Below are 12,949 nucleotides of genomic sequence, written 5' to 3'. Positions count from 1 at the left end.
TGCCAACTATTACGTTAGGATACAACATCATCGGACTGACTGATTGAGAAAATTCCAAATTTATTTTCTTTATTAAAATTTAAATGCAGCTTCACAAATAAACTTCAGTTTAAATACTCAATCTATTAATCTCAATATACGAGGGTTGATTGGTATGCTCCACCCTATTTCAAAGTGGATGAGAAAAAGATTTTGTGCCGTATTTTTTGGCGTACTTCCCTTGAACTTGTATGCACTTTTTCCAGTCAAGTTCCAGCATTGTTTCCATAACTTCCTTGTAGAACATTAGTCCAAGTTCTGCCAACTAGAGATGGCCATTTTGGTTATTTATAAAAAGTAGCAGTAACAGTGACCGTTTTACAAATTGAAACAAGTGAAACTGTTTCTAAATAACAGCTTAGAGCAGTGTGTGCCAATAATCTAGTGCACCAGCAACTCAAACACTTTGACAAAGATTAATTAAACTGTTAAGAAACAGTTTGATCCCGCCATTCACCAGACAGCGGATGGACGCTCGAATTTTGTGTGTTTTGCTGGTTTGCGGAATTTGCCACACATTCCAACCACTTCTCTCGCGGCAGGCTCTGTCAGATTGGCACTTGTCGGTTTCTTGACTATTGATTAATGCGATAACACGACATAGTGGATTGGAATGATTTATTGATAGCTGAAATAACTTGTCAGCGACCGCGTTGTTATTGGGCCGGAGAGAATTATTTTTTACCCGCAGTAGGATAATTACAACATTTTCACTAGGGATCAGTAGGTAGCAATAAATTTAACACAGCTTCCTAGTAAATGTCCAATACACAATAAACATAGAACATGTGACGCAACCACAGTTTCACTTTTTTTTATTTTTAAAGGAAGGGGGAGAAGGGCATGGTTATGCTCATGCAACATTAAGCTGTTATTTTTAAAAACAGTTTCGTTCGATACCCTGATTAAGTTTTCTAAGTTGATTGAGTAACAGTTTGTTTTTCTTATGTGACTGTCCAAAAAATACTGTTTCATTTTTTTAACCCAGTAACAGCTTCAAGTTTTGTGAAATTCTTTTAGCTGTTTGAGAAAAATAACTGTTTTAAAATAAATAATAAGCAGGTCAGGGCTGGAGCATATCAATCAACCCTCGTATATTGTTTTCAATAAAACATTGTCGAAAGAAATCTGAAATCATCGTGTTTGTCAAAACTACCAAGGTCAAGGATGAGTATTAATATCCCATGCAAGATTCAGTCTACATTTGTAAATATCCTCAGATTTGCTAGTAAAATTTTTGTCGCTTTTCCCTCGTCATTATTTAAATTAAACTTTAATACTAAGTTTAAATTATTTTATAATGCAGGCCACTTTTTGAACTACTTTAATAACAAAAAATAATGAATATATTGATATTTTCTTCATTTTTATTTGAAATGGAATCAACATGTAAAACTAACATTGTACTATTTATTTATTTATTTATTTATTTATTTAATTTTACAATACGCCCAAGGGGCATTTACAAAAAATATACAGTTAAGTACAAACATAGTGCGTAAAAATTTAAAAGATAAACAATACATTTAGAAACAATAAGAAGCATACTGCCATGCAAAATAAAAAGTGAAACTATACATAGTAAAAAGAAAAAATAATTTTATATGGATATAATAAAAGTAATTGAATTAAAAAGCAAATTGTAAGTAACTTGTAAAGAATTCAAACAAAAAAATAAATACATTTTCATATATTTATAAGTGTAAAAATAAATATACAGGTAACTACAAACAAAGAAAGTAATAATTTTATAAATACACAACACATTAAAAGAAATAAAAAAAGATTTTATATACATGTAGAAACAATAAAAAGCAAACTGCAATGCAAAATAAAAAGTGAAACTTTGCATAAAAAAAAAAGATTAAAAATATGAATATAAGAACAATGTTAAAATTAAAAAACAAATTGTAAATAACTTGTTAAGAATTCTAAATATATATATACACACATATATACACATACATATATACGTATAAAAAAAATGTTATTAACAAATTAATCTTAAAAACAAGTAATGAAAATTAGTTAACAGTAAGTATATGTGTGAAAATAATATAATATACGGTACACAAAAATATTTGATAAATTAATATCAGAAAGAGATAAGATAATAATAAAACACATCAAAAACAGAGAAAGAATTGTATGAAAAAGAAAGTTTTATTACGACATTAATAATTTGCTTCAAACAGTGCATTTAAGAACGTTTTAAAATTAATAATTGTCGTATTAAAAATGTCTATTTCACAAGTAAATTTGTTGGCTAAGGAATGTAAACGCGGAATCGGAGAGTGTCGTGCATAGTTAGTACCCACGTATGTACTCGTAGTTGCAAACAACTCCGTACTTCTAGTGACTCGATTAGGTATTTTGAAGTTAATGAGATTCAGGAGTTCACAACAATCGAGCTCCGAATTTAAAATTTTAAATAAAAAAAGGAGGTCATTTATTTAACAAAACTAACATTGTACTATTGTTTCAGAGTCATCGCTTTGGATGGTGATACTAAGAACTCCACATTTAGTGACAAACTAAAGGCTGCCTATCCCGACAGGTGAGATATTTATCTTGTTATGTAACATAAATAGGTAATGAAACATCCACGAAGTTCGCAATACAGTAGTATCACACTAACTTCAAGAATATTAAAGGAATTTTAGAGACAAGATTCTAATTTCCGCCATGATTAGAGAAATAGTTTTTTTAAAACTGAACAACCCCCTAAGATTCTATTTTAGAGGCTTGTCAGTAGGTAGGGAAGAGAGGGTATGGAAGGAAGTTATAAAAAATACCCCGCATTACCGGACAGAATTGAGAAAAAATCATTTTAGATTTATTTCTTGCAACTGGTGGGAATTAAACCAGCAACGCAAGTTTCTCAGTTAGCCGTCCAACGAACTGCGACGCGGTGCTTGTCTTTCAATCCAAACATACTCTTGCATGGTCATCACTGGGAACTCTGTCCTCTCCGATACTACCTCGGCGATTCCCACTCCGGCAGACTGGTTTTAGGTTGGAATAACTTACCAAACTCTTAAGTCTGTTCCACTTTAGTCAAACAATTAAAAATTCCTCTGATGATGTTTTGATGAATGTACAGTAAATAGAAGTATATACAAGATATGAACACACCAGCTTACCTAGCGTCATCTTACCGAGAGTGATCAGTCTCACTCTACAGGTGTCGGTCCAGGGAGCGTGAAATATTGCAGGAATCCAACCCGCGACATCTAGCATGGTAACACTACGAAGCAGACTTATCTTCACTACTTTTCCCCGATATTTTCCCGAGAGTAGCTACCGAGTGAAAAACACTCGTCCAGGGTTCTAATTTAATTTCACTGTCTTCTTCTGCCTCCTGGATATGGGCAGAAGCTGCTTATCTGTAATCTACCAATAATAATTACACCCATCCAATGATTTTATTTTGAAGAAAATATATTCCTGTATTGCCAAAACAATTTTTTATGTTATTAAATTAAAACACAACCATAAAAAAATATGTTTTTGAAGATTTAGATTTTTAAAATGCGTCATTATTTTTCAGCCTCTCCGACAAGTTGTATAAAATTTGTGGAAGTTTTATTAAATACGTATTTATAATGCGTTCAATTCTATTTTTATTATTTTTCTGCGCTAAATTTCCCTTTTTTGTGTAATACAATTTCTATTGGCTATTCTATTGATTGTTTCCAGATACGTTGAGTGTTTCATCGCTGAGCAGAATCTGGTGGGAGTTGCTATCGGAGCGGCGTGTCGCGATAGGACCATCGCCTTCGTGTCAACCTTCGCAGCCTTCTTCACGAGAGCCTTCGACCAGGTGGGTTACTACTACGCTTACCTTACCAGTGATCGTTCAGATAGAGATTGGAAGGCCACTAAAAATTATCTGTCACAATTTTCCAAGTTACATCCCATATAGTAGGAACCATTTGTTTCGTGGAATCCAACTAGTAAAAATAATCAATAGGGTATTTTCTCAAATCAAAAATAATGTCAATAATACATTAAATATTTAGAGCGCATTCCTATAATTCCAATGATGTAACCATCAATGCATAAAAAACTAGTTTTTAATATTATATTACGTTAAGATTAACAAATTACAACATGGATGGAGAATACCTTAAATAAGGGAATATGGAAGTCTAGGCATTTACAGGGCTTAAGACCTGTCATTGGCTGGTTTAAGTGGCCACTTTACACACTGTGAACATTCACCATTTTGCCTATGTTTGAACATCCATATTTCTTCATTCTTCCATTTGTTGATTTAAGTGAAGTTAAAGAGCTGAAACCTATATTGTTGTGAAGAGATTCATCTGACTGAATTATTTCACATACTAGCAACGCCAGTCTTTTGTCTAATACAAAAATTTGGACAAACTCAAATATTGTAATTAATTTTCGTGTTTAATATTAAAGTTAAAATAACCAACAGCAACTAAAGAACTCTTTAAACAAACTAAACAATTGATATAACTAAAATCTTTCAACTAGAATCCTTAAAATTTATTTATAAATTAGCCACTGATGTAATTGTAGAAGAAGAACTAAAACTTGAAAAAAAATAAGTAAACACGGACACAATACGAGAATATCAGAACAGTATCATAAGTATTATACAACATTCTAAAACGAGACAAGAACTTTTGAGACTAATGAACCAGAGACTGCAATTATACAGTAAACTACCAGACAAAATTAAACAAAAGACTCAGACTACCTTTACAAAAGGTGTCAAAAATATTATCATTAATAATATAATAGAATATGAAAAATTATTTTGTTAAATTAATGTAATCCATACGGGTTTATAAGTAAATAAATTTTGAATAAAAATAAGCACATATAAAACGGCTCGCAGTTGGTGTCACGTCACTTTGATGTAACGTCATGTGAGTGCACTTCTAACAAACATTGCGTATAAGAAGGGCGCAGTAACATGCCGTTTATCCCGCAGGGTGCGACATGTCTCGTTTTCAAGTAATTCTAAATATGTGTCTTTAAACGTTCTTTTAAAATTTGGTTACCATTGTAATTTTGTGCTTATCGAAAAGACCCTATTGATTTGAACTTTTCGCAACTTCACTGGTTATAGCCTCACCTGTGCGGTATTTCTTCATATCCAGGGGTATAATTGGCCTAATTTATCATATACCATTAACATTTTAGTTTTAAATTGAAAATGATCCTCAATGTCAAGAGTTTTATTTCTTGGCAATTCTAGTGATTTGATTCTATATTTCCACATTTTCACATACATTTATATGTATTTAAAGGCTTTTTTAAAACAAACCATTATGCCATTCCCTATAGGAGTAATGCTACATTACTCTGTCTTTGCATACAGACCTTGTTTCCTCTGTATTTACGAGTATACCACTTTGCATGCACACACGCTGATTATTTCGACTTTTGACACATCAATCTTCAAGTATTTGTTGAATTTACTAATGGCATGCTTTTATTGGTCTTCGTCTTTTCTATATCTATCAACCTTATTTGCATTGTAAATCTTTTTCAGAAAATATTTAAAGATCTGGAAAAGATATTTAGGAAATAAAGTATAAAGATAAAGAAACATAAATACAATATAAAAATAATTAAGAGCAAAAGGCTTGGCCAAATGAACATTTGTATTAAATAGATCAACATCATTGCATACCAAATTACTGTTTCTTCAGATGTGGTCTAAAGTATTATACAACACGTACATAATTAGGAATGTACTGTAATAATTTACAGTTTCTAGTGCTGCCATTTTTGATATACAAATGTTGGTGATTAACAACAGATTGTTTGTTTTTTTTAAAGATTCGAATGGGAGCTATCAGCCAGACCAACATAAATCTCGTAGGATCTCACTGCGGTGTATCCATTGGTGAAGATGGCCCTTCGCAGATGGGCTTGGAGGATCTGGCTCTCTTTAGGAGTGTTCCCACAGCTACCGTTTTCTATCCCAGGTTTGTCCCTGTGACCTATGTACTATTTTGCATAGTTGAAAAACCGATACATATCGTCGCATTATACAGAATGACTTTATTTTATTAAGTGGTTATCATGAAAAAAAAATACATTTGAATTTAGTTATGGGGAGGTTGTAATAACTGTTTAGACCAAATCAAGTTAAGATAGTTTACTGATTCCTTAATTTTTCCTTAAAAAGGACACTTTTGAGTGTCAAAATATGAGAAGAGTCAAATTTGGTTAAACTTAAACCCTGATATTTAACTCTTATTTGACTAAATGTTGTAAATAAAATAATTTGTCCCAATCATACTCTCATGCTTTCAGTTTTACATGTATTTAAGTAAGATCATTAATTTCCAAAACTTATAGATGTAGGTTCTGCAGTGCAGATGAGGAAACACCTGTACACATTCTATGTGAATGTGATGCTTTGCATCACAAAAGAATCTTCATCCTCTGGGGACCGCTGGTTAAACCTGAGGATGTTAAAGAGCTTGCGCCCTACCTAAAAGCCTAATACTTTACGGACCTGGCCTTAGAGGGAGAGATTCAGCAAAATGAGAACTCTCGCCTTACACACAGTAGCCAGGCTCTTTAAAGACCCGGGCTTGGAGGGCGGGAACTATTTCCGGGGACCCGTCACAATAGATCTTCGCACGTCGCAGTGACATCAGGAGCTTGTATAGCGCTGACCCCCACCTTAAAGAATAAAAATAAGATCATTTACAATTCGCAAGTCATTACGATATATTTTAATGTTTGCGGGCAAAGGGTTTATTGTTATTCCGCTCTCGCAGCCAACAGAACTTTGAGTCTTGTTTTGTCCGGATATACTAATAGGTGCAGTTGCTGTAAATGTAATATCTTTACTGTCTCGATTAATGTTGCGAATGCTGTTCGCAGTGACGGTGTGTCCTGCGAACGCGCCGTGGAGCTGGCCGCCAACACCAAGGGAATCTGCTACATCCGCACATCGCGTCCCAATACTCTCATGCTCTACCACAACAGCGAGACGTTCAAGGTAACCGACTACTTCTAACTACCGTGGATTGTGAAAGAGGTTGTGTTTAATTTTAATAAATGACCTCTGGGATGGCGGCTATTATTCAAAATGAACATTTATTTATTTACTTAATGTTATCAAATATCCGTATATAACTATTTACCCACTTTTCTATGTTTACCGGTTTCGAGATGTAGACATAATTTCGAGACATAGACATTAGAGTAGGCCGATGATGTATGAAGTTTTTTTTTTTTAGATATCAAAGTGAAAGGGGTCTAAAAAGTTGCCTTTTGGATCGCATTGAATGTAAAAATTATTTAAGAAAATATTCTATACCATTTTTGTCCCTCAACAGAAGTTTGAAGTTTATAAATGTCTGACCATTTTTTAATTATCTATATTGATAAAGTTATTTTTTTGTTCGTAAAGATATAACTTAATCACATTACAAATTCAAACACGTTTTAAAACTACCGAAATGCAAAAAGTTTACACTCCGCGAAACTGATTCTGTTGAGCGCCTGACAAATATTGACGAAAACAATGGCACATTAAAACAATGCTACCCATTTATTACCAAACAAAGTGCAACTCACGCCCTTGGATGCTTATATAATAAGATTTAATGCAGATTATAAAATTTAATTAGACTGATTTTCTTATTTAAATACGAAATGACAGCCGGTGTAGTGCGAAAAATGGACTTTTTCGAAAACTTTAAGCTGTGGTTGAGGGCCAAAAGTATTATCAAATATTTTTTTATATATATTTTTTTGCATCCCGAGTAATCCAAAAGGCAACTTTTTAGACCCCTTTCATTTCAAAATTTGGAAAAAAAAAAAATATATATATACATATATATATAAAGTCAGAAGTATATTTTACAAAAAAGTAGCAAATAAAAGTCAATTAAAAAGAATAAGAAAAAAAAAAACATGTTTACGTATAATCAAAAAATATATGGGTATACATAGAATACTCGTACATATATATATTACAATGGAGAAAACAAAAGTGCATTTTTTCCCATCAATTAACTTTTTGTAAAAAGAAACTTTAAATTGGAAGAAGTTAGTTTGAGCTGGGCTCAAATCAGAAATCACACTTTTGCAGCACCTTATTTCTTTTTGTGCTCTTTGTCAGGTCGGGGAAGCCAAGGTGGTCCGCCAGTCTCCCAAGGACTCGGTGCTGCTCATCGGAGCCGGCGTGACGCTGCACGAAGCCGTCGCGGCGCACGACAAGCTGAAGGCCGCAGGGGTGGGCGCCCGCGTGCTCGACCCCTTCACCATCAAGCCGCTGGACTCCCGCGCGGTGCTGGAGCACGCCCGGGCTTGCGGGGGCAGGGTGGTCGTCGTGGAAGATCACTACTATGCCGGTGAGTTGTCGTTTATTGTGCACTGTAACTCCTTATCTAGAATCATGAGGTTGTATAATGGTGATGAACAGTATTTTGATATTGAAGTATTTAGTGATGGTCCACACAAATATAAAAATTCCCAGACTAAAAAAAATAAATTACACCCCTAATATTACATTTTGTGCATTTGTTTTGAACTGTTCTTTTTTTTTTAAAAAAAGAAAAATTTGCGTTTTTATGATTTACGAGGGCCATTTTCAATGAGTTGTAAATAACTCACTATGAGAAAATGGGAATCAGGTTGGGGTAGAGTGGGATTTGAACCACGGACCTTTGAGCTGTGAGTCCGAGACACTAGCCACGAGACCACAACCCGTTTCAATATTCTTATTAATTTAATCTAATTTTTTGTTACTTTATTGTTACTACTTGCTACTTGTTACTGTTAATTAATATTATATGTTTGTCGGCGTGTGGTGTAATGGTCAGCACATTTGCCTGCCATGCGAGAGGTCTCGGGTTCGATTCCTGACATGGTTGATGTGAAATATTTATTTACGAAGGTGTTTTTACACTAGAATATTTCATAGTCCCTGGACTGGTAACTGAAGCGTAAGACTGGTCATCTTACCTTCATGTAAAAAAATGATCAAGTTGATTAGGTGCGGAAAGGTAATGATGATCAACCCTCCAATGCCTCATTTTCTGATTCTGAAAACATATTTTTATGTATGTTTTTTGATGCAAATACTAGGAAAAATAATGTTTGCAAAAAGTTAATTTTTTTCAGTTTTAATTTTATATTTTAGTTCATGTGGACAATATGCTACATCGGGCATTAAAAGGTTAAAAAATACAAGAATGTAAGGATAACAAGAAATAACGATTCTTATGAACATCTTTTTATATAATAATGAAAGTCGCGGAAAGAATTATAACTTCAAATTAAAAAAAAACAAACAAAGAAATCACCCTTTGAACTGTGGCTAAATTACTCTTTCGACGGAAAAGTTTCACTCTGGTGGCAACTTTTAAAAATAAATTATAATGGGTAGTATGTATACAATATAATAAACTAGTCGCCGAGTGATAAATATGTTTGAAATCACTTTTATACACCGATTATCGGTATGTGTAGATCGTCTACATTGGGCATTTATTTATTTATATATTTACAAACATTAGTTTATTACACATTATTTGAGACATAAGTCCCAACTCCATGGGACTAAAGGTCGTTCAAAGTAGTTTTTTTTTTCTGTTCATTGTCAAGAAACTTTGCTGTACAATTTAATGGTCTAATTTTTTCCGCCCGTAAAAAAACATTTTTTGTATCCAATTTCCCGTAGGGCTGAAGTTCCTCATTATCATCACACTTTAATTAAAAATAATGCCTAGATAAAGGAGCATGTGTTGCCCCGAAACCGGTTGGTAATTTAATAATAAAAATAAGTCGTTAAAAACAGTGTTATTTTATTTTTACTTATGATGACCGCAATGTTACCGCTTCAAATGTAAATTTTAAATTATGTGTAATTATTTTTTTTCCAGGTGGGCTGGGTGAGGCCGTGATGAGTGCTCTGGCCATGGAGCGCAACACCGTCGTGCGACACTTGGCAGTGGGCGCCGTGCCCCGCTCTGGGCCCCCTGACGTCCTTCTGGACATGTTCGGCATCTCCGCCGCGCACATCGTCAACGCCGTCAAGGAGATCGCCAACCTTTAAACGCCACATCACACCGATCGATACTCCAACGCAGAAACTTGATGAATAAAAATTAAATTTGACAATGTTTTTAGTATGGAGTTAATCAAAATTGATTGATACATCAGCAGTGAGAACATTTTTAGAAGGGTATGGGTAGTCAAGGTATTTATAGGGCTTATGACCTGTATGATTTAAGTGTACATTGTGTCAATGGTCACTTTCCACGCCGTCTACCGTTTGCCATTCTGCCTATGTTTAAATATCAGCATATTTTAATTTATCAGTCTGTTGATTTTCATATAACATTGAAGTCCGAGAACAGAAGCAGCGACCTTCTATAACGAGCATTTTGAGGGTGCAGCGGTGGACCTGGCTTGGGCACGTGATGCGGATGCCTCAGGAGAGCTTTAATCCGAGTTGCCTCTTCTTCACACCTGCGGGCTCCCGCTGTTTCGGAAGGCCGTCGATGATGAACTTTCGGCTTTATTTGCCAGAACTAAGGGACGCGGTATTGACATGGAAGGAGGCGAGAATGCTGGCTGGCGTCAGGCTCTCCTCGAGGCTTATGGGTGATGTTCAGCGGATGTGAAAAAATATTTAAAAATTTTTTACCAGCTATCAACAGGTCATAAGCCCTTTAAATGACTCGACTTTCATCTTTCCTTCTCAAAATATTCTCTATCACTAATAAATTTATATTATAAATATGTAAACTGTTTAAGATTTACTTGTTCCATTCATGGTATTCATAACTTTGGTATACTTTTAAAAAAATATGCATTCAGATTTTTTTTTTTAATACTCTTCTCGAATATTCATTATATAACTGTATTATATTTTAAATGATTGATAACTGAAAATGGACACATATTTAATGAGTTCAGGTGTACACACTACAAAGATTCATTAAAATATTTTAACATGTATCCCCGAAGGTTATTAATTTTACGGGATAAAATTACCACGGAGGTTAAACATGCTTTATCATATTTTTAAAAATTGAACAAAAAAAATTAAGTGGATTGTTTGAAGTAAGTTTTTAAGTTCTGTTTTGGCTATATTTTCATTATGACATAACATTATTGTCTATTGATTATTTGTGTACAAATTGAACAGATTGACGTTATATTATCATGTCATTTGGTTATTCAAATAAACTTTAAAATGTCATTACATGTCAATCCATCAATCGATGATGGTATTTTGCTTTCACTAATCGTCTCCAGGCTTTTCTGTCGAAACAAACTGGGTCGTGTTTAATAGACGCTGATGTCTGCTGAAGCGTTTTGCGTTGATTTGTCATGTCATACAGCCATGACAGGTATTGAAAGTAATCTTTGCTGACTAATGTCAGCGAACGAGAAATCTTGGAACTAATTTTTAAATTTTTTCATCATTTCCTTATCCGTACCTGATGGTGCATAGGGCACTGCATTTGTACACCGACCGCGGCATATCTAGATTATTTTTTGCTACACAAATGTATGTATAAAGATGATCAATCTTACACTTCAGGTGCTAACAGTCGTGGAACTATGATATATTCTTAAATCATCAATTTTTCATGTCAACCATGCCAGGAATTGTACCCGAGACCTCTTGCATGGTAGGCGAACGCGCCTACCGTTACACAAAACATTCCTAATATGTTTGTATTTGTATTTTTTGTACGGCACAGAACACGGAGGCGTGAGAAAAATCACGTTTAAATTTTTGTGTTCTGTCTGGGAATCAGAACCTTCCATGTGGGAGTCGAGCGTTCTAGACATTACCCCACGGAGGCTGTTGTTATTTAAAGATATGTTCTATTTTTAAAAATTCATTCCTATGAAATCAAATAAAAAATCAAAATGCAAATTTTGTGTGAAATGAATTGTACGCTTTTTTTTAATTCTGTTTTAATAATGGCTATTGAATGTACTCATACACCGATAATAAATATAAGGTGCTGAATGAAATGTTAAGGATCATTTTTGTATGAACTGTAAAGTTAGATAGTAACATGGTTGTCATAATAGAACTTGCGCATTCCACTGTGAATATTCCATTTTTGTATTTTACGCTTTTTATATTTTTTCATGTGAAATTGTTGAAAAATAAATTTTATTTGAAAGGGGAAAGCGGTCTTATTATTATTTTTATTCCCAATGTATAGGATTCATCGGACCTCGATTATAAAATCGACAATAAATCAATTATAACTATAAAATATAAATAAATAATTAGTCAAATTAAATCTCTCAAACGAATTCAAATCAAAAAACTAAAATCAATTAATTAAAATCAATAATCACCAATCTAATGCCAAGCTGTCTTGTCCTGCAAATATTCATCGACTCTATAGTAGCTCTTTCCAAACAAACTGTGCTTGACAAAATCTTTAAAAAAAATTGTTGGCAAAGCCTGAATTTCAAGAGGTACCTTATTGTAGAATTTGAATGCAGTTTGAGGCAAAATAATTATTTATGTTTTTCAGTCTAGTGGTTGGCACAACTAGCATATCTTCATTTCTAGTGTTGAACCTATGGAAATCTCATAAAATAATATTTTCTTTATAAAATAAAATATTGATAAACATGTACTTATATTTTTTAAGAAATAAAAATTTACTAAATATCCACAATATACTACGAAGAGAGGAGGGGGTAAAGAGGGAAGAGAAAGGAAAAACTCGAATATTCAGGAAGCGACATTTCATACGAGATTTGAATGTAAATAAAAATGGGGCGTCTCTGATATTAGTGGGTAGATTATTCCACAATCGAGTAGCTACTACTGCTAAAGAGGTGGCAAGAAAATTAGAGCGATGAATGGGTATTAAAAGGGTTCTCTCGTTACTAGAACGAAGAGATAGTCCATGTTGTG

At 33.7% G+C, this 12,949-nt stretch overlaps 1 protein-coding gene across 1 annotated transcript in view; it reads left to right on the top strand.

The window, feature by feature from the left end:
- Nucleotides 1-12,204, top strand: part of LOC148282372 (transketolase) — a 33,939-nt gene extending 21,735 nt beyond the window's left edge. The window contains exons 7-12 of the mRNA XM_088225173.1: nucleotides 2,525-2,596; nucleotides 3,739-3,862; nucleotides 5,860-6,008; nucleotides 6,919-7,036; nucleotides 8,165-8,396; nucleotides 9,930-12,204. Coding sequence (XP_088081299.1) covers nucleotides 2,525-2,596; nucleotides 3,739-3,862; nucleotides 5,860-6,008; nucleotides 6,919-7,036; nucleotides 8,165-8,396; nucleotides 9,930-10,102 — 868 coding nt within the window. The 3' untranslated portion in view covers nucleotides 10,103-12,204. The remainder of the gene's footprint in view (nucleotides 1-2,524; nucleotides 2,597-3,738; nucleotides 3,863-5,859; nucleotides 6,009-6,918; nucleotides 7,037-8,164; nucleotides 8,397-9,929) is intronic.
- The last annotated feature ends 745 nt before the right edge of the window (nucleotides 12,205-12,949 follow it).

This window comes from Micrasema longulum, unplaced genomic scaffold (assembly GCF_059751315.1).
Source record: "Micrasema longulum isolate JH-2025_06_02 unplaced genomic scaffold, ASM5975131v1 h1tg000334l, whole genome shotgun sequence".
NCBI lineage: Eukaryota > Metazoa > Arthropoda > Insecta > Trichoptera > Brachycentridae > Micrasema > Micrasema longulum.
This window is presented reverse-complemented; position numbering and strand designations above follow the sequence as displayed.